The sequence below is a fragment of the Eulemur rufifrons genome, chromosome 28 (genome assembly GCF_041146395.1).
Source record: "Eulemur rufifrons isolate Redbay chromosome 28, OSU_ERuf_1, whole genome shotgun sequence".
Lineage (NCBI taxonomy): Eukaryota > Metazoa > Chordata > Mammalia > Primates > Lemuridae > Eulemur > Eulemur rufifrons.
The window spans coordinates 64,156,536-64,176,396 of NC_091010.1; the positions used below are offsets into that span (position 1 = coordinate 64,156,536).

Below are 19,861 nucleotides of genomic sequence, written 5' to 3' on the forward strand. Positions count from 1 at the left end.
ATTCCCCCTCAATAAAGACTTAACCTGCCCCAAAATGTCAACAGTGCAAGGTAGAGAAACCCTGTTCTGTATGACCATGCAGCTGTTAAAAGGACCAACCAAGGTAGATGGATGTGCTGTCACAAAAAGATCATCAAGATGTAAGTGGGAGCAAAGCAAGGCACAGATAAATGTGCTCCTTATGCTTTCTATGTGTAAAAAGTACACATAAAATATATGTGTTTATATAGCTAAATATAGATGTTTTTCAAAGGAAAGTTTTCAGAAAGAATACACAATAAACTTAAAATTAGTTGCCTTTGAGTAGAGGGACTGGGGGACAGGGAATATGGCTTTAATTTTTAATTTTGTGCTTTCTATGTTTGTTTTTGTATCATATACATGAATTATGTATGTTTTAATGTCATCAAGGGTTACAAAGGGGATGAGGAATTATACATGTATGTGTTAAAAAAACTTCATAAATTGTATTTTGAAAGAATAAGAGCACCTGTATATATTTTAACTTATTAGTTAAAAAGTAAAATTTTGTCAGTAAACTCTTAATGAACTAATTATAATTTTTATTGATTTGACTGCCACTTGAACATAGACTGATCAGTAATTCTTTTTCCTGCAGTTAAAAAATTTGCACAGGAACAAATTGCTCCTTTGGTTTCAACCATGGATGAAAATTCAAAAATGGAGAAGTCAATAATAGAAGGATTATTTCAACAAGGGGTATATTTTATAATTCTTCAAATTTCAAGCTTTTATAAATATATTTCAGTATTTAAATGTATGCATATTTTCAAATTTAGAGACTGTAATGATAGCATAATGAACTCTTCATTTCCTAGTCAAAATTATCTATTCTTTTATAGATTGAGGTCCTATAAGTATATTTATATACTTAGAAATTTTTAACAATGCAATTAACATTTAAAATTAGAAATACTGTGCTTTTTATGGAAAAGTTTGGACGTGAGACAGTGATTTATTTATTTAGATCAGAGATTCTCAACTAGGGCCAATTTTGCCTCTAGGGAACATTTGGCAATGTCTAGGGACATTTTTGGCTGTCAAAACTGGGTCATAGTAGTGGCACCTAGTGAGGCAGAGGCCAGGGATGCTGCCAAATGCCCTCAAATGCACAATACGGTTGCCACAGCAAAGTGTTACTCAACTCAATGCCACAGTTAAGCAACCCTACTTTTAAAAAAAAAACTTTTTTCTTTTTTTTATCTTTTATTTTGCTGCTAAACAGCCTGTAATGCACTAAACATTTTTTCTGTTTTAAATTTTTTTATTTGTATATATTCATGGGGTACAAGTGCAATTTTGCCACACTGATAGTTGCGTCATGGTGAAGTCATGGCCTTTAGTGCATCGGTCACTGGAGCAGCACTCATTGTACCCACAAAGCAACCTCCCATCACCCGCCCTCCTCCCCCTCACAGTCTCCACTGTCCATCATTCCACACTCTGCTTCCACTGTGCATGTTATTTAGCTCCCACTTCTGGATGGGAATATGCGGTATTTGTCTATCTGTGTCTGAGTTGTTTCAGTCAAGATAACGGCCTCCAGTTGCATCGTGTTGCTGCAAAAGACATGATTTCCTTCTTTTTATGGCTGAATGGTACTCTATTGTGTATATATACCCCATTTTCTTTATCCAATCCTCTGCTTGGGATAGAACCACTCTGGCTGTGGTATTGGCAAGTGGGCTCCCCCAGAGCGTACTTTAAAAATCAGAATGGCAGCGGCCAAGCAGCCCAGCTTCGAGAAGGCTCTTGAAGGATCTTGGTGCAACGCGGCCGGCAGGCACCCAGCACACGTCCTTCCCGCCGCCAAGATGCCCAAGAGGAAGCTCAGCTCGGCCAAAGGCGAAGTCAGCCAAGTCAAGAAAGAGCCCAAGAGGAAGTCGGTGCTGTTGTCAGCTAAACCTGCTCCTGCAAAAGTGGAAACGAAGCCAAAAAAGGCTGTAGCAAAGGATAATCTTTAGACAAAAAGTACAACCACAAGGGAAAAGGGGAGCAAAGCGAAAACAGGCCAAAGTGGCTAACCAAGAAACTAAAGAAGATTGTCCCACAGAAAATGAACAAACAAAAACTAAGGAGAGTCCAGCCTCTGCTGAAGCTGGGGAGAGAAGCCAGGTCGGATTAATACCACACACCATGTCTCATCAGTGGTCCCTGTCGCCCTCTGGTACAATCCAGAGAAATATTTTTATCAAGTATTTTGTAAAGGCAAGTTTTTTAGTAGTGCTAGAAACATTGTTAAGGAGGGTCCCACCTCATTCCATTTTTTTAAGTGTAAATGCTTTTTTTTAAGAGGTGAAATCATTCTCTGGTTGTTTATTTTTTGGTACAACTAGAAAATAGTGTGGGATATTGAATTATGGGAGGTTTTGACTGTGTCAGCTTAACATTCCATGGATGGGGGTTAGTTTTTATATCCTACAATACAGAGCATACTAAATGGCAGTGTGGAGTCCCAGGCCTGCATTTAATGTCTCGAACATTTTAAATTACTTCTGTTCCCATGTTGGTTTTTAGTAGACTTGTTTTCTAAAGAAAACCACTCCTTGATCATGGCTCTCCCTGTCAGAGTTGCATACACTCTGTAACATCTTTGGTCGTGGTTGTCCTGTTTTCCTAATAACTTTGTTAATGTGCTGTGAAAGATTGAAAATTTGAGTATGATAATAAATTGTGAATTGGTGGGACTTACATAATAGCTTATCAACATTGGAAGATACTGGTACTTGATATTCTCTTAAGGAAAATTTGCCTCCAAATTTTTAGCTGGAAAGTCACTAGAATACCTGTTTAAAAAAATGAAAATAAATAGCTTTTTAAATTTTGATATGTATGTTAAGAATTATATACAAATTGAAATGTCTGTACTAATCCTCAACACAACCAATAAAATCTCAATTACAAAAGGATGTTTTGAAGCACAAAAAAAAAATTAAAATAAAAATCACTGCACCCCACTCACCGTTTCTCCCTTCTCCATAGGTTTGAAGTGATACATTTTTTTTTATCTCAGATACTAAGGGCATCCCAGAACTAGTGGCTGCTATGCAAAGCCATTGGCCTAAATCTTGTCTATCATCCTGTTTGAAAAATAACCTTTGCCACTTAGATAGTTTTATTTTTTTCCTGTTTTAAGGCGACCAGTGTTTTTATACCGTCTATAGTGATGATTTTCCCAACTTTCTTTTAGTGAAACTCTTGGGAAAATAGAATCTTATGTGGAGCCCATTGCGCCAAACAGAAGTCCAATGTGTAACTCTTTGTGAGTTGTTTTCTCAGCCAGGTTTTATTTTCATTATTGGTGGACCCTCTAGGCTTCTCTGAGAAGTCTTCTGATTTCACAGTGTGCAACAGCCCCTGAGGGTGGTTCTTGCAGTCTGGGCTGTCTGCCCGCACCCTGCTACTCACCTCCACGAACTGCTCTTGCGCAGATGCGGCCTCACCTGCCTCGTCAGTCCCATTGACCCGGCTCTTTGGTCACCTGCCATAATGGCTAGCAAAAACAATATTTCCACTTTGGGAGAAATTAGCCACGTTTTTAGAGAAGCGTTGTCTCTGACAATGCTCAAGACCTCCCCTCAGATAGTTCGCGTACCCTCCTCAGCCTTCAGGCGCACCCAGGTCTTCCAGTGCTTCCTCACAGCACATCATTCGTTTCTGGTTGTCTCACCGTCTCAGTCGTCATCCCCTTTTGTGGTTCCACCTTCATTACAGCTAAGTTTTCCTTCAGCTTAAAACATAAGAGCCACAGCCCTGGCTGCAGCATGCTGTGATTCCAAGAGTTTTTGGAAAGACTAGGAACATTATCCTTTTGTCTGTTAGCTGTGGGTCTTGAATTACATGTACACACATTCTCTTTTTGAAACTGAGAGTGCTGTGGGAGTTTCAGTGGTGACTGAACAGTCAGACTTGTTGGAAAGCCTTGGCCAGCATTTGGTTGTGTTTACCAGGTACCTGTGCTTTGTCGAGCGTGGCTCTAGCAAACACCACCAAATGTTGTCTGCTAACTATCCCGGACCTGCTAAAATGGCCCCAAAGCAATGGTCATTCAACTATTATCTAGGCTAGAAAGGTCAGGGTGGAAGAGCCTGAATAGAAGAGATTATGAAACTGTACATATTCCCACTGAAGGGGAGGTTGTTCTATCCTGTTCCTTAGTACACTGAAATCAGTATAAAGGGGGCCATGTTGAAAAACCAAAACACCATCTATAGTCGTTAAGCAGGCAACAACAGTTCTTAGCAAGAAATGTCATTAGAGTATATATATGTTATATATTTTCTCATTCTGTTTGGTTGTCCTTCAAAGCATTTCACCTCTCTTCATTTCTTGGATCCCAAAAGGAAACAAATGATAGCATGTAATTTCATTTTTTTCAAATATATATAGTTTCTGTTACAGATTGTTTTGTTACTTATGGCAAAATACCCATACCAAATTAAAATAAAATAATACATACAAAATTTTAAAGTTGAGGAATATATATGATTATGTTTATTTTTTAATTTGTTCTCGCAAGAATTTTCCCGATATAAAATAGCTTTCTTAATCTTTTTCCTTGTTTTTCCTTTAGCTGATGGGTATGGAAATTGACCCGAAATATGGAGGTACGGGAGCTTCATTTTTTTCCACTATCCTAGTGATAGAGGAATTAGCCAAAGTTGATGCATCGGTGGCTCTCTTTTGTGACCTCCAGAACACAGTAATTAACACATTGATTACAAAACATGGAACAGAAGAACAGAAGGCCACCTATTTACCCAAGCTGGCTACAGAAAAAGTGAGTTGAGACAAGTTGTTGAAATGAATCTGATCTTTTCTAAGTTTACAGTATTTTCAGGAGAAAAGTAGCTGCATTGTTGACTTCATTATCCAGGACCATGATGCAAACAATGCTCAATCAATTGATGCTACTAGAAAAATACACTCTGCCTCTCATTTGCCACTTAGAGAATAATAATTTAGACAATAAAATTATTTCTTTTCTGTTCCAATTATATTTTCCAGTACCTGTTGATGGTTTCATTTACATCGAGATGTATTCTTCTCATAATTATTAGAATCAATTTAGATAAACTTCATTATGTGTTCTTAAGTCTTTAAATTTGTCTTGGACAAATTCTAGCATATATTTTGCAAAATAATACTGTCAGAATAACATTACAATTTTGATAAATACTAAAAAAGTAGCTAAAGGTTTGGCTTACAAATGTCCATTTTGCCATAAGTATTTGTTATACAGGGCATAAATGCAGTTATTAATTTGGTTTTTTTTATTTATTTTTCTTTCTTTTTTCTAGATCTGGCAGGTAAGAAATATTAATTTTCTCTCTCTCTCTCTCTCTCTCTCATCTGTAGATAGGAAGTTTCTGCCTTTCAGAGACTGGAGCAGGTAGCGACTCATTTTCTTTGAAGACAAGAGCTGATAAAAAGGGAAATTATTATGTCATCAATGGGTCCAAGATGTGGATTAGCAGTGCTGCATATGCAGATCTCTTCCTGGTGATGGCAAATGTAGACCCTAGTGTTGTAAGTTTAAAAACAAAATTTCTTTCCCTTTCCCCCTCATCTCTCCTCTTTCTTTTTCTTTTCCTCCTTTCATTTCCTTTTTAGGATTTAGTCTTAAATTATCCTTCCCCTCCATACTGAAAATGTTAGACTTAAACTGGCATCTTTTCACCCTTTTACTTACTAATGTAAAATAAATATTATTGACATAATTACAATCGGCCCTCTGTATTTGTGTGTTTCGCATCCATAGATTCAACCAACCACAGATTGAAAATATTCAGAAAAAAATTCCACAAAGTTCCAAAAAGCAAAACTTGGATGTGCCGAGTACTGCAGTGAATCCACGAGAATAAAGAGATGTGTAGGCATTGTATTAGTAAATCTAGCAATGATTTAAAGTATACAACAACACGTGCATGGGTTATATGCAAATACTACTCCATTTTATATGAGGGACGTGAACATCTATGGATTTTGGTATCCACAGGGGTTCTGGTACCAGTCTCCCCAGATACCAAGGCATGACTGTACATGGAGGGTCATTTATTAATTATCTCACAATATAAAGGAAGCTAATCTTTAATTTTGTAGAATTTCAAATTTTCTATTTAATAATGAAGAATTTAAGTACTTATTTTATGTTTATTTTAAGAATAATTTGTTCAGTTGGAAAATAAACATAGGAAAATGGTAAATTTTATCTTTCATCTTTTCGCTAATATAACATTTAATTGAATTGAATTGTTAAAACTTTAAAGTATATAATAAAATTAAATTTAAAATATGGAATTCTCATGATCATACAATACTTAGTGTAACAATAATATTATGTCCATAATGGTTTCTGAAAAAGCAAAAGAAACGGTAAGGTTCTTGAGTTTGGGTCTAATGTCCTCCAATCATTTTTGTTTCATAATACACATGTTGCAATTCTGAGCCCATTAGTATTTATTACCAATGTCGATTTTTAGTTTGCTTTTTACTTTGAACTCTTTAGAAACAAAGGATTTTATAAATCCAAGTGGTAATAGCATTTGAAATCTTTTTAGGGATATAAAGGAATTACCTGCTTCTTAGTCGATCGTGATACTGCAGGCTTTCACGTAGGGAAGACGGAAAACAAACTGGGGATCAGAGCTTCTTCCACGTGCCCGTTAACATTTGAAGATGTCAAGGTGGGTATCTTAGAACATTTAGTACAAGACTGATGTGGAATAAGCTTTGCATCATAAGAGGTGTGCAAGAGAGGTGTCAAAATATCAAGTGGCTATAAGAAAGTATTTTGTAAAGCTCCTGAACTGTGCTCTTAAGTCACGACTTAATATACTTTTTATAAGAATTTAGGCCAAGAGTGGAAACCTTCCTGCCCAGTAACTGGCCTCAGGAGCAAATGCTGAGAATTGATCCCATTTATATTGTATAACTTGTCTACTTCTGAACCATTTATGCTTTATGAGTTTGATACTTGTGAATGCAGCGTGGCTTCAGAAAAGGGAGTCTGGTGTCAGTGCACCAAAGGCCACCAGAGGGGGATGTTGCTCAGTGAGAGTAGAAACCCGTCAGGCAGCGCCCACACTTTAAAGCTGAGTCTTTTGAAAAGCGAGGAATAGAAGATGGTCAGAATGCTTGTGCTTTAGAACTTTCTGTAGGTAGGACAGATTGTGTTGGGTTTTCCATCACTCACAATAGAGCTTGATCATTTTGTGCGTGCATGTGGTGGCTAGGGGAGGGTTGTTTTCTTTACAAATGTCATTTGGATCTCACTACTTGGCCCCAACTGCCCTCTTCCTTCCTACTTTCCCTTTTCTTTCCCCTTTTCCCCCTATTCTCTCTCCCACCTGCCCATATTATAAAGTGAAGAATATTTCTTTATTCCTAGTCCTAATTTTTTTAAATTATGAATAAAAACATTTCTGTTGCCCCTCTCGTCCTTTCTCCTCCACTCTATGTGCACATACATAGGTGCACACATGTACATATACACACACCCCCCTCAGTTGATTTTTGTGAAGGTCAAGAGTCTCAACAGAAGAAAGGCTTTACTACTCTTGTTTTTGCGAGTGCTTGCATTTTTTTTTTTTTTTGTGGTTCCTAATACACTATGTCACACTACAGCATACAGATAAGAATTGGAGAAGAAATATTTATGTTATGGATGAATTGTATGCGATTTCTAGATTTATTCATTCATTCATTCAGCAAATTGCGCAAGGCTTTGAAGGATGCAGTAGTGAACAATGGGATTTAAGTACCTTCCCTCCGAGAGCTGTGAGGGAACAGTGCAGGGGGAGACACCGAGATGCCAGCAAGTACTGGGAGAGAGGAATATCACACAAATTGAGAGTCTGAGTGCATTTGAGAAAACATGGTCAAAACGAATAATGTCAAATTAAATTGAGAAATAAGTGCACATTTGTATTTTTCAGGTTCCAGAAACCAATATCTTGGGACAAATTGGACATGGCTATAAGTACGCCCTAGGGGCCCTCAACAAAGGTAGAATAGGAATAGCTGCACAGGTAAGTCCAACTGTAGCTCCTCCACAGTGTGAGTCAATTCAAGTGGGAAAGGAAGACAATCTTGTGAGCCCAGTGAGTATTTGGAAGCTGTGAACACAAGATGGCACCCTTCCCCCACGTGAGGTGAGAGCACGGCTTCGATTATCTGTCCGGTTCCATTGCGGTCAGTTATGGAAGTGTCCAGAGAGCTAAACAGCGGCCTAGAGATAACGGTTTTTCTGCTTTAATGTATTGTTCAGTACTTCTACCAATAACTTCTAAAATGTATTGGACATTAAAAATGGCATTTAAAAAAAAATCAACTTTTCAAGGCCTGAAATTCATTCTGGAAGGAATTTTTAAAATTAAGAATATTTATTCTACTGTGTGGTAAGGATTCTCAAATCTATACATAATAAATAGATTTTGTTGCTTAGTGTTTTGCATGTGAAAATCAGACAATGTGGTTTTTTGGTGGCATATGAAATAAAAGAGCCACAATTGAATAGATGTATAAGATGAGAACTATTTCTCTTTTTTTAACCAAATTTGCCCTTTATAATGCATATTGTATTTTTCTATTAAGTGATATCAGTTTTCTAGATTAACAAAATGAATAATATCTTCGGTATTATTATAAATTACTTCAATTTTGTAGAGTATATTTGTTTATTTTTAATCAGTATCCAAAATTTAAGAACTTGTAGCTTGTAGATTTTGAAGATGTTACATGTATATCAGCTGTTGGAATATACATTGGATTATTACTCTAGATTTTTTTCTGCTGCTGTTACTCTGCCAACAAATTATTCTTAAATCAAAACTTAACCCAGGTTTCCCACAAAGCTAGACAATATCTTATTAAAGAATATTGGCTTGGCCGGGCGCGGTGGCTCACGCCTGTAATCCTAGCACTCTGGGAGGCCGAGGTGGGCGGATCGTTTGAGCTCAGGAGTTCGAGACCAGCCTGAGCAAGAGCGAGACCCCATCTCTACTAAAAATAGAAAGAAATTATATAGACAGCTAAAAAAATATAGAAAAAATTAGCCGGGCATGGTGGCACATGCCTGTAGTCCCAGCTACTCGGGAGGCTGAGACAGGAGGATCCCTTGAGCTCAGGAGTTTGAGGTTGCTGTGAGCTAGGCTGACGCCACGGCACTCACTCTAGCCTGGGCAACAGAGTGAGACTCTGTCTCAAAAAAAAAAAAAAAAAAAAAAAAAAAAAAGAATATTGGCTTATCAGTTCTTTTTAAAGTTTTTCTGTGATTTCACTTGTTCAGATATGGCATTAAAAACTACAGTAGTGGATCTCATTATTCCCAGACATATAAATAATATAGATGTTCTGGCAATAAAATACATGGCCTGAGCTTTAGTCTAATTACTCCAAGTTATCTTATAACCTAATTAAAAGTTAAGGTCAGGTAGTTACTATGTCTCGGTGGATGCCTTTTAGAAGAGGAGGGACATCGAATGGAACAGTGAACTGAAGGCATCTGTCCTCAAAACCTTGCAATCAGAGAGAATTTAGTTTTTTAGTATTTATAATGGAAATATTTTACTCAGATGGGAAAGCCTATTTTAATTGACAACTGATAATGTCGGTCTTCATATCAACATAGGGTGTTATTTATATATTTTAAACTTAGATTATAAGGGTATAGTGACATCATCTTATGTCACAGGCAAAAGAGCAGTGAGTCTGCTGCCTCATGTTAATTTGGGGTGGGGTGGGGGGAGTTGTCCCTTTAATTTTTAACTTAATATTCTATTTTCTAGGGAGTTCAAAATAAAAGGCTGAAAGAAAATGTGAATGAACACTAATGAAATATTGATGAGTTTGTGGGCATTTCCCCCAAAAGCTTTAACTATTGATTTTTTTTTCCTTTTTCCAAAACCTACATAGTTTGACATAATTAGATAGTGATTTAATGGCTGCCTAATGTTGAAATTTAGGAACCATTTCAAACCTCGAGTTGTTCAATAGAGATAGAAGTTGGTTAGCAATGAGACAGTTTAGCTAAAACTGTCACCGTATCATGATTTGTTCTTCAAGTGTGTAAATTAATATTTTTACCACTTGTTCTGTCTCTTTTCTTTTCTTCTTTTTTTTTTTTTTTCCTTTTCTTTTTTCTTTTTTTGAGATAGAGTCTCGCTCTTTTGCCCGGGCTAGAGTGCCATGGCGTCCGCCTAGCTCACAGCAACCTTAAAGTCCTGGGCTCAAGCGATCCTCCTGCCTCAGCCTTCCAAGCAGCTGGGACTACAGGCGTGTGCCACCAACATGCTGGGCTAATTTTTTCTATTTTTGGTAGAGATAAGGTCTCACTCTTGCTCAGACTGGTCTGGAACGCCTGAGCTCAAGCGATCCTCCCGCCTCGACCTCCCAGAGTGCTAGGATTACAGGCATGAGCCACCGGGCCACCACCAGTTGTTCTCCATCGGTTGTTCACAGCCCCATTAAATCACTAAAGAGTTTTTAAAATGCTGATGTTTGGGCCACACTCCCCTACCCCCTCCACTCCCAAGATTTGGATTCATTGTTAAGCCCAGGTTTCAGTATTTTTTAATCACGTTCCCCAGATGATTCTAATGTGCAGACAGGGTTGAGAAACGCAGCTGTCACATGTTCTAACGCCCTTGCCTGAAACTCTCAGTAATCCTAATTATATACAAAATGGACAGGAAGGTAGAAGGTTAAAAAGTGACCGTCCACATTTTACTTCTAGGAGAACTGGAGGAAGATACTATTCTATAGTCTCTGAGGCCAGTTCTGAGTAAAACTTCTGTGGCTCATTTTATGCCTGGAGAATCAGGTTAAAGGAGAAGATTCCTAAAATGTAGTCTGGTTGTGTGAACATAGCCTTGCTGGGATATTGACCTCTATGCTAGAATTAAATATACTCAAAAGAAATCACTCGAAGTTTTCCCCAATTGTCGGAAGTTCTTTTCTACAAATGCGGTGGGTGACGATATATTATTAACACACACCTCACCACCTCAGCACCTCCAGTTCTTCCCTTACCCCAACTATTCAATTTATGTGTAAAAGCAATTTACAACTTGGATAATTAAAAGCATAAACTTGTAACAAAATAAGAAATTCTCATCTTTTTTTTTTTAACAGATGCTGGGACTGGCCCAAGGATGTTTTGACTACAGTATTCCATATATGAAAGAAAGGACACAATTTGGCAAAAGAGTATTTGACTTTCAGGTATGTAATTATTAGGCCCTTTCGACTGTACTGGATTCTTCCAGCTTCCAGGAAACACAAAGCCTCGGAAGGAATCTCCTCAAGGGGATTTTATTGGCAGAGGGGTGGGGAGGAAGGAATAGGCCTCAGGGAGTATACTTGGGAATGCCTGGATCTTTTCCAAGGGCAGAACAGTAGTCCTTGAGGCCCAGCTATGGCATGATTCAGAATATCCTGGTGAGCACTATAGCATTGTCTCCTCCCTGCTTCAGAAGTTCCAGGGCATGGTGTCTGGAGTGAGATTTCCTGGGTTGAAATCCTGGTTCTTCCACTTATTAGCTTTAAGCCGTAGGCAAGTTATCTTGCCTCCTAAATTTCAACTGCCTTATCTGTAAAATGATACTACTACTTGTCCTATTTTAAATTAGGTATATATAAGGTGTTTCACACATTGTTTGGGTATAACAAGTGTTCAGTAAATGGTAACACTTGTTCTGAGTCCCCTGTTTAGTCCAGAACCATGTGGTAATCCTCAGAGGACTATGCTTTGGCACATCTTATAGAAGAACCAGTTTGCTGCAGTAAATGCAAATGAGATTCGATCAGCCAAGCATACTGGGAAATACTGGCCTGGTCCAATGACGCAGCTTCTCAGAACTCCCCCGGCAATCCGGGCATTCCTTGCTGGCAATGGTATTCTTCCTGTCCATGCAGAGGTCTTGCCAGGGTAGGGGCAGCCTAGAGTGGCAGCTCACCAAGCCTTTTAGACAACCTGAAGCATGTCACTAAAATTCCAGAATAATTACTTTACATGGTTGCAAAACCTCCTTTCAAGCAGCTCTAGGCTTCAAGTAAAATTTCTTATTACACTATCAGCTCTGTTGTGCTGAATTGTCTTCAAGTTTATAATAATGACGAGTACGCTCAAATTGTGCATGTGTAGAGACACTTGGCTATGCAGATGTACAGCCAGTTCAAGACCCAGAAGGACTGAGTGCGGCAGGCCTGGCCAGTGCCTACCACAGCCCATACTATCATGCCCATCTTGGGCGTGGGACACCGAGATATGTGGAGTTTGAGTTCCCAAGGTCACATAGCTAGTATGGTACCAAAATTACAGGTTTTTGCCTTGGCTCCTGATCTAATTTTCATTTCATTATAATAGAGTACTTGCTCAGAGCCAGCTACCACAAAGATTGCAATGAAAGGGACAGAATGTCAAGACAATTTTGAGAGTTTTTGACCTCCCTTGTACACAGGAAATAGTGTTTCTATGTGCATCTATATATATAGATAGGTCAGGTGTACTGATAGATATAATCATAATGACACTTTTAGAGATGCCTAGTGTGGGTAATTTAAAGAAAACTTGGAAATTTGATCTTAAAAAGCAACATTATTAACTATGTGAAGATTTGATTAAAGTTATTAGTGCTTTTCCTAACAACTTTATCTCATTGGAGTGATTTGGTTTTTGCCTTGTGTGCATTCATTCTTATCTTTCTCACCTCTAGACTACAAGGTCCTTGAGGGTACAGACAGGCCTGTTCATCTTGTTTCTTTCGATTGTTTATTCAGCATAGATTTATTGAACATGTTCTCCGTGCCAGGCCTTGTGTTCTCAATGTAGTTAGGGAACCGGTATTCAGCAATGGTGAGTTCTTAGAGAGCAGGAGACATGCCTCACTGACTTTTCTGCTTCTCATGGTACCTAACATGGTAATTGGAATAAACAACATGGATGGTGTCTGTAAGTTTCATTGAACTGAACGAATGTACTTTGCAAAAATAATCAGAATCTCTGAATTCCATATAAAAAACCATAAAAAATTTCTAGAACAGTGACATTGGCATAGAAATAGACAAATCAACTGATGGAACAAAACAGGCCAGAAATAGACTCATGTATGTATACAAATTTGATATATGACAGAGATGGCATTGCAGATCACAGAATGGGAATATTCTTTCTTTGGGGGTACAAATGAAACTGTGTCCCTACCTCACACCTTATAGAAAATAGATTTCAGATGTAAAGACATAATGTAAAAATCAAAACTTTAAAAATTTTAGGAGAAAATATAGGAGAATATCTATGTGATCTCATGGAAAGGATTTTGCAAGCAAGACACAAGAAGTATTAATGCTAAAGATAGGATTGGTGATAAGATTGGTAAATTTCTTTTCCTCAAAAGATGCCATAAAGTGACAAGACAAATCAGAAGGGGAAAGATATTTACTCTGCACATAGTTTTATGGGTATTTACTTAATTATTATGCTTCATAACCTTCATAACCTACATGTTTTTTGTACATATCAAATATTTAAGAAAGAGAAGGAGAAGAATCTATAGGCTATTCATGAGCAGTGTTGTTTTTCTCCAGCTTATTCTTCCATTTTTTAAAAAGACCATTCCTGGGGTTATTGTGTGATTGCCTTAATAAAGGTCGTCTGTCTTAACATTCATCACACATTATTATAATTGTTATCTGCTCTCCCCGCTGGACGGTATGAATCATGAAAACAAGGAATTGTGACTGCAATGTTCAGGGTGATCCCCCCACCGCCCCGCACAGTGCCTGGCATGCTGTCGCCACTTGGTAACTGTCTGAGCGGATGGATAGGTTAGGCACGAGAAACATTTCAGTTTGCAATAAACATCTATGCCTATTATTTCCAGGAAATTTTTTATAACTATAAATGTTAATATCTGTATTCTCGCTCACTAAGTCAGTTTCTTTCATTGACAAACATTGAGTGTGCACCTAATCACTCTCAAAAATTTCAAGGTGGGAGTAATTGGTGCTTCAAATATTCCTTCATTACCTTGCAGGTAACATCTTATAATGCCTTGGGGCCCTACAAAAAGTCAAAATTTTCTTAATTCAAGGAAATAAAGAACATATCCAAAGTTTTGCTATGCAGGGATTTAGTTTAAGTTCAATTTTGATCATAAAGAGTTGAAAATAATTAAATATAATAGTCAAATTTTTAAATTTTGTGATAATTTATTATTTAAATCTTGACAATTGTGAAGAAATACATGGACTTTGAAATTTTTCTAAGAAAAGAGGGTTTAGCAATACCTGTAGTGTCATATTTCATTTTAGATTACAGATTTTAAAGTACTTTAAAGAAATGAGTGTGAATTTCCTTTGGAGTATATTTTGAGCCTGGCAGTGTTGTGTGTCCAGGCAGGACTTTGAGGATGAGTTGCTTTTTAGAAATCATAATTTTCTAACTTGGTCCTGAATGTTACAGGGGCTTCAGCACCAAGTGGCTCTCGTGGCCACCCAGCTGGAAGCTGCAAGATTGCTAACATACAACGCTGCTAGGCTGGTAGAAGCTGGAAGGCCATTCATAAAAGAAGCATCTATGGCCAAATACTATGCATCAGAGGTAAAAAATACAATATAGTACAATACAAACAACAAAATAAAAGTAACAGTATTATAATTGATCCTTCTTTTTCTTTCCCAGATATGTTGTTTTCACCTTTTCACCTAGGATGTTGATTGAATTTTGGTTGTTTTTCCAAGTACGATAACGTGGACTTTCCAGTTCCTATAATAGAAAAGCAAAAAAGTAAAGCTGCCGTAGGGAAATGCTGTCATTCAGTGAGGTCTCAGTGTTTTTGTGGGTAGCCCAGATCAGACAGACCAGCCACCACACATCCATGGTTGAGCTTCCCCTCAGTGACGGTCTTGTGCCATCGCTTCAAGTTAGGGCAAGGCGAATGCCATGGAAGGTGATGTCTTCATAATGTGAGCGAATGAGATTAAAAATACCAAGAAAAAGCTGCCTGTTTTTTTTGATACTTTCTACTCATATGTACGCATTTTATATTTAACTCGTTAGACTTTGGCCAGAGAATTTAGCCAAACCACTAGGCAGCTGTTTCCTAGCCGCAGTGATGTGTTTTAGACATTCCATGGCTTTAAATACTCATTCAGCCTCTCCGGCCCCTGAATTTCATCTCCTGCCTCAACTTCCCTTCTGAGTTCCAGACTCATATGCCCAGCTTCTGCTTTGCCCACCCACCTAGTGCACCGTCAGGACCAGAGCGTCATCCCGACGCCCTCCTTTTCCTCATCCCCCACGTTAAATCCATCGTCAGTTCCTGTGGATTCTACCGCCAAAAGATTTCTTGAATCTGTTTATTTCTGTCCTCTGCTGCCACCTGTCTAGTCCAGCGGCATCACTTCCTGACTGAACTGCAGTCGCCTCGCTGCCCTCGGCCCCTGTTGCTTCCTCCAGCACAATCTGTCCCCTTTCAAAGTGTCTGCGAGGCCACGTCACTCTCCAGCTTTAAACTCTTCAGTGGCCTCTCGCAACAAGTGGAACTATATTTGTATTAGATTCCTATCTCTGCTGTAACAAAGTACCAAAAATGCAGTGGCTACAGCAGTAGTTTTATTCTCTCTCACTTCTGGATGTCAGAAGTCTGAAATAGGTCTCACTGGAATAAAGTAAAGGCATCAGCAAGGCTGCCTATGTGAACATTCTAGGGAGAATCCGTTTCCGGCTTCTAGAGGCCACTCGCATTCCTTGATGCGTAGCCCCTTCCTCCAGCTCAAAGCCAACAGTGGGCATGTTCAAGTCTCTGCTCTGCTTCCTGTCCCCGTGGCCACATGGCCTTGGATGGTGTACTCTCCTGCCTTCCTCTTTCCCCTATAAGGACCCTCGTGATTACCTTGGGCTCACCCAGATAATCCTGGATAAGCACCCCATCTCAAGGGCCTTCCCTTAATCACATCCGCAGAATCCCTATTGCCACATAGGGTGGCATATTCGCAGTTTCTGGGGATTAGGATGTGGACATCCTTGAGCGGCCATTATAATATTCGAACGCTCACCACTCGGTGAGGTTGGCCTGCCCTCCACTCTCTTTTCACAGCTCACCCCGATCCCAGCCACAGGCTCGCTCTCAGGGCCTTGGGGGCGAGGAGCCCGCTCTCCCCTGGAGCCTTTCCTCATGTTGTTCCTTGGCTTGAAATGCCCCCAACTCATCCTTTAGGTATCAGCTATGCTGTTACTCCCTCAGCTATTCTGCCATCTACGTCACGTCAACTCTTCTAACAAGCTCTCCTTTCACCCCAGGTCATTTCTCAGTTTCTGTGCTTGTTGGTTTAATGTCCCTCAATGGCCACCAGGACCAATGGGGTAGTGACCAGCCACCCCCACCATTGCGTACCTGGCAGCTGGCAGAGTGTGGGGCATAAAGAAGGCTCTGGATAAATGTTCCCTGAATGAACAATTCCTCTCAGCAGCAAGCATACAGTGTGAACACTACTCTAATTTTCTTAAGAAAATGAGAATTCTGTGAATTAATAGGATATTTTACAGAAATTATATAGAGAATATGACTACAGGGACATTGCTAGTTTATAAAGTAACTTCATTCCTTCCAGTTCCCAATACCAGTAAATCCATGTTGCTAAAAATGTTACACAGAAGTGTTTATAATGCATAAGTTCTGTGGTTTCAATGTGTGATTTGCTTCTTATTTTTGTAGACTGCAGGGCTAACAACTGGTAAATGCATTGAGTGGCTGGGAGGAGTAGGCTTCATCAAAGATTACCCTGTGGAAAAATACTTCCGAGATGCAAAGATTGGTAAATAGATTTTTTTACATTTTATTTGCCTTTTTAGGTGTTTTGGCTATTTTATTTGTCAATTTTATATAATATTACTGGTACCTAGATAAAGGCAATTTTAATCTCTTCAGATGTTTATTGCCTTTCTTGTTTTCTTGTGGCTGGGTTTTTTCCCTCTAAAAGAGAGGTATGTTTTTAAAAACACCAAATTTCCTTTTAAAATATCTTAACAGGCTTTTCAGTAAAAATACAAGAAAATCTATCTTAATTTTTTTTAATTTTAATGGTTTATGGTTAGTGTAGTTTAAGGCTGTTCTTTGAGGAATCATTCTAGTGTCAGAAGCTAAGTGCTTAATAAAGCCTGAGCCATTCAGCTCCACGACTAGATGGGAAAATAAACAGCGACAGCTCTGAAAGCTACCTGTTCCTTAATAACAGTCTGAGTTTATGCATTAATGGTTTGAGAATCAAAGTCTTCAACTGTTTAGTACTGATTCTGGACATCTATAAGCCAAATGGAAGATTGTCATCTCTTAGTCAAAATTACTTTGTCAAATAGTACCATGTTCAGGGGACATTAAATGTTGTCACTAGTAACAGTTTTATAACATGCAGAGGTAATGGCATAGAGCTATTTCTTATATAGACTCTTAACTGTGGTTCCACTCCCAATTGTTCCTTTTGCTCCCTTTTGTTTAAGGTGTAATATATGAAGGAACTTCCAATATTCAGCTGAACACCATCGCAAAGTTCATTGATACGGAATACTGACATCAATAGGAATGCGACTTCTCCTGGTGTCGTTGCTGTAAAATTTTAAACTATTGTGCCTTGTTGGAGAAGTAAACCTCCAGAGCATTGAAATATTTTATTTAAGCCCTTAGCTGTGGTCCTGGGTGCAGGTCTTTTAGATTTCACCGTTTCAGTCTGCTTAACTTAGGCACAGGAGATCATATTTTTAAATTTGGGAAGACAAGCACCCATATTTTCTCCAAAACTGGTTTTAAAGTTCTATACATATTTATAATATCATTCTAGTTTCAAAGTATAGAGAAATTTCATTTCATCAGCATTGGGGAAAATAAAGACATTTGAAGTACTGAATTACATACAGGGATAGTTATTTTATAATCCTATTAAATCTTTATCTTGTGGCATCAGAGAAACATTTGTAATAGGAGGCAATTTTTACGTAATACTCTTTTCAATTCTAAGTGTCTAAATGAGGTAAAAACTAAAAAATTTATTTAGGAAAATCTAAAAATTCTAGTTTTAAATATAAGAGTGGGTAGAAAATAAGCGTATAACTTTGTAGGTCATATAATTGAAGAAAACATTATTTTAACAAAATAAATAAAGCAATACAATTTGTTACTATGATTGATCTTTATAAAAGATTCAGTCCATGATAGCTTCAGCAGGTCATTTTAAAAACAAGTCTCTACATTAATTTTCAAGTATAAGGTTTAAGTAATTTGTTTTAATAATCAGAAAATGCTGTAGAGTATTGTAATAATCATTCTATTGTGCACTATTTTTCAATAATACAATTTCTTTCTGTATTTTAATTGAAACAGTGTATTTCCTCAAACTTGGTAATTGGGCTTTATCCTGAATAGTAATTCAGAAATTGGCTTTTGGTTCAGTGATTCTCAATAGAGAGATCTCTTGCCCATAAGGAAGGGTATCAAAAATCTCATAAGGAATTGGGGGAGAGTTGTAGAGTTTGAGAAAGCATACTTATTCTCATTTATATTTGGGAAGGCAAAAATAAATCTGTTGTTTTACAATATAAATTATAAATAGGCAAAGCTTAATAAAATGTATAGTTGGCAATGCCAGCTCTTCAGTGTTAGAGAGGAAGAGACCCCTTGAAGGTACAGATCCAGAGTCCCCTCAGGAGCAAGGGGACAACAGAGGAGTTTTTATGTATTCTGGAGAGGGGGCATGGGTTAGAGAGGAAAAATGTGCCAAAGCTCATGCAGTTGCTTAAAATAATCATTGCTGTTAAGTGGGAAGCATTTTAGTACTTTAATGAAAGGATAATGTTTATTAAGAAAACCTGACATTTTCAAAGTAATTTTGCTTTGCACACTGATGTTTATTGAATTGGATTAATCTCCACAATGCAAATCATAGTTAAATATTCAAAATTGCATAAATACAATTGAGATTGGAATTACATTAAAATATTAGGAAGAAATAAGGACAAATTTAGACCTTGGATCCAAAGAGATAAAGTCTACTTGACTTTCAAATAGGGAGATGATGAAAACCCACTCATTCAGTCTTTCAGAACAAAAAGACAGTAATCTGATAAGAAAAGTAGGGGCTGGATGAAATGCCCTACAGGGGCCTGAGACAGCTTTAATTTCGGTGATTATGTGAAAGAGGTGGGCTTTACAGATAATGAAGTGGAAGCTGACGCGAGTAGAAAGAATCCCAACTTTCTTCCTGTGGACTTATAAACATGCAAAAGTACAATAAACCTCGTGTTCAAATTAGCAGCATCAGAGAGCCTCCCACATACATCTGGACCTTGAATTTATATTTAGTATTGATAAAAGTTTTAATTTTGTGTACATATTTTGTGTATGTTCACAAAGAACAGTTAAGATTAATTATATATTATATTCGGTCATTAAATATGAAATGTCCGATTTTGAATCAAAAGTGTGGTTTATAATATCTCAAAGAAGAAGCAGTACGATTAATCAAAGTATGCACCTAAACTATTGACATAGTTTTGCCATCTTAATGGTAGCTTGTTTATGCCAGCAGGGAAGAAACCTGGAGAGCCAGTGGCAATAAAATCATGAAAGGCATTTTCCACAGCTTGTTGAGAATTGAATATTTTTCCTTGCAAGTAGTGGTCCAAAGCCTGGAAGAAGTGGTAGTCAGTTGGTGCCAGGTCTGGTGAATACAGTGGATGACAGAGAGTTTCCAAGTGCAGCTTCTGTAGTTTGAGCAGCATTGTTTATGCAACATACGGTCAAGCATTGTCTGACAAGAGGATTGGCCTGTCTCTATTGACCAGTCT

The 19,861-nt window shown here is 38.0% G+C and overlaps 1 protein-coding gene across 1 annotated transcript in view; it reads left to right on the plus strand.

Annotated features, from left to right (window-relative positions):
- ACADSB (acyl-CoA dehydrogenase short/branched chain) overlaps nt 1-19,634 on the plus strand; it is a 29,969-nt gene extending 10,335 nt beyond the window's left edge. Inside the window, exons 3-11 of the mRNA XM_069460943.1 lie at nt 620-720; nt 4,595-4,801; nt 5,380-5,550; nt 6,582-6,707; nt 7,959-8,051; nt 11,155-11,244; nt 14,486-14,623; nt 16,740-16,839; nt 17,522-19,634. Coding sequence (XP_069317044.1) covers nt 620-720; nt 4,595-4,801; nt 5,380-5,550; nt 6,582-6,707; nt 7,959-8,051; nt 11,155-11,244; nt 14,486-14,623; nt 16,740-16,839; nt 17,522-17,592 — 1,097 coding nt within the window. The 3' untranslated portion in view covers nt 17,593-19,634. The remainder of the gene's footprint in view (nt 1-619; nt 721-4,594; nt 4,802-5,379; nt 5,551-6,581; nt 6,708-7,958; nt 8,052-11,154; nt 11,245-14,485; nt 14,624-16,739; nt 16,840-17,521) is intronic.
- The last annotated feature ends 227 nt before the right edge of the window (nt 19,635-19,861 follow it).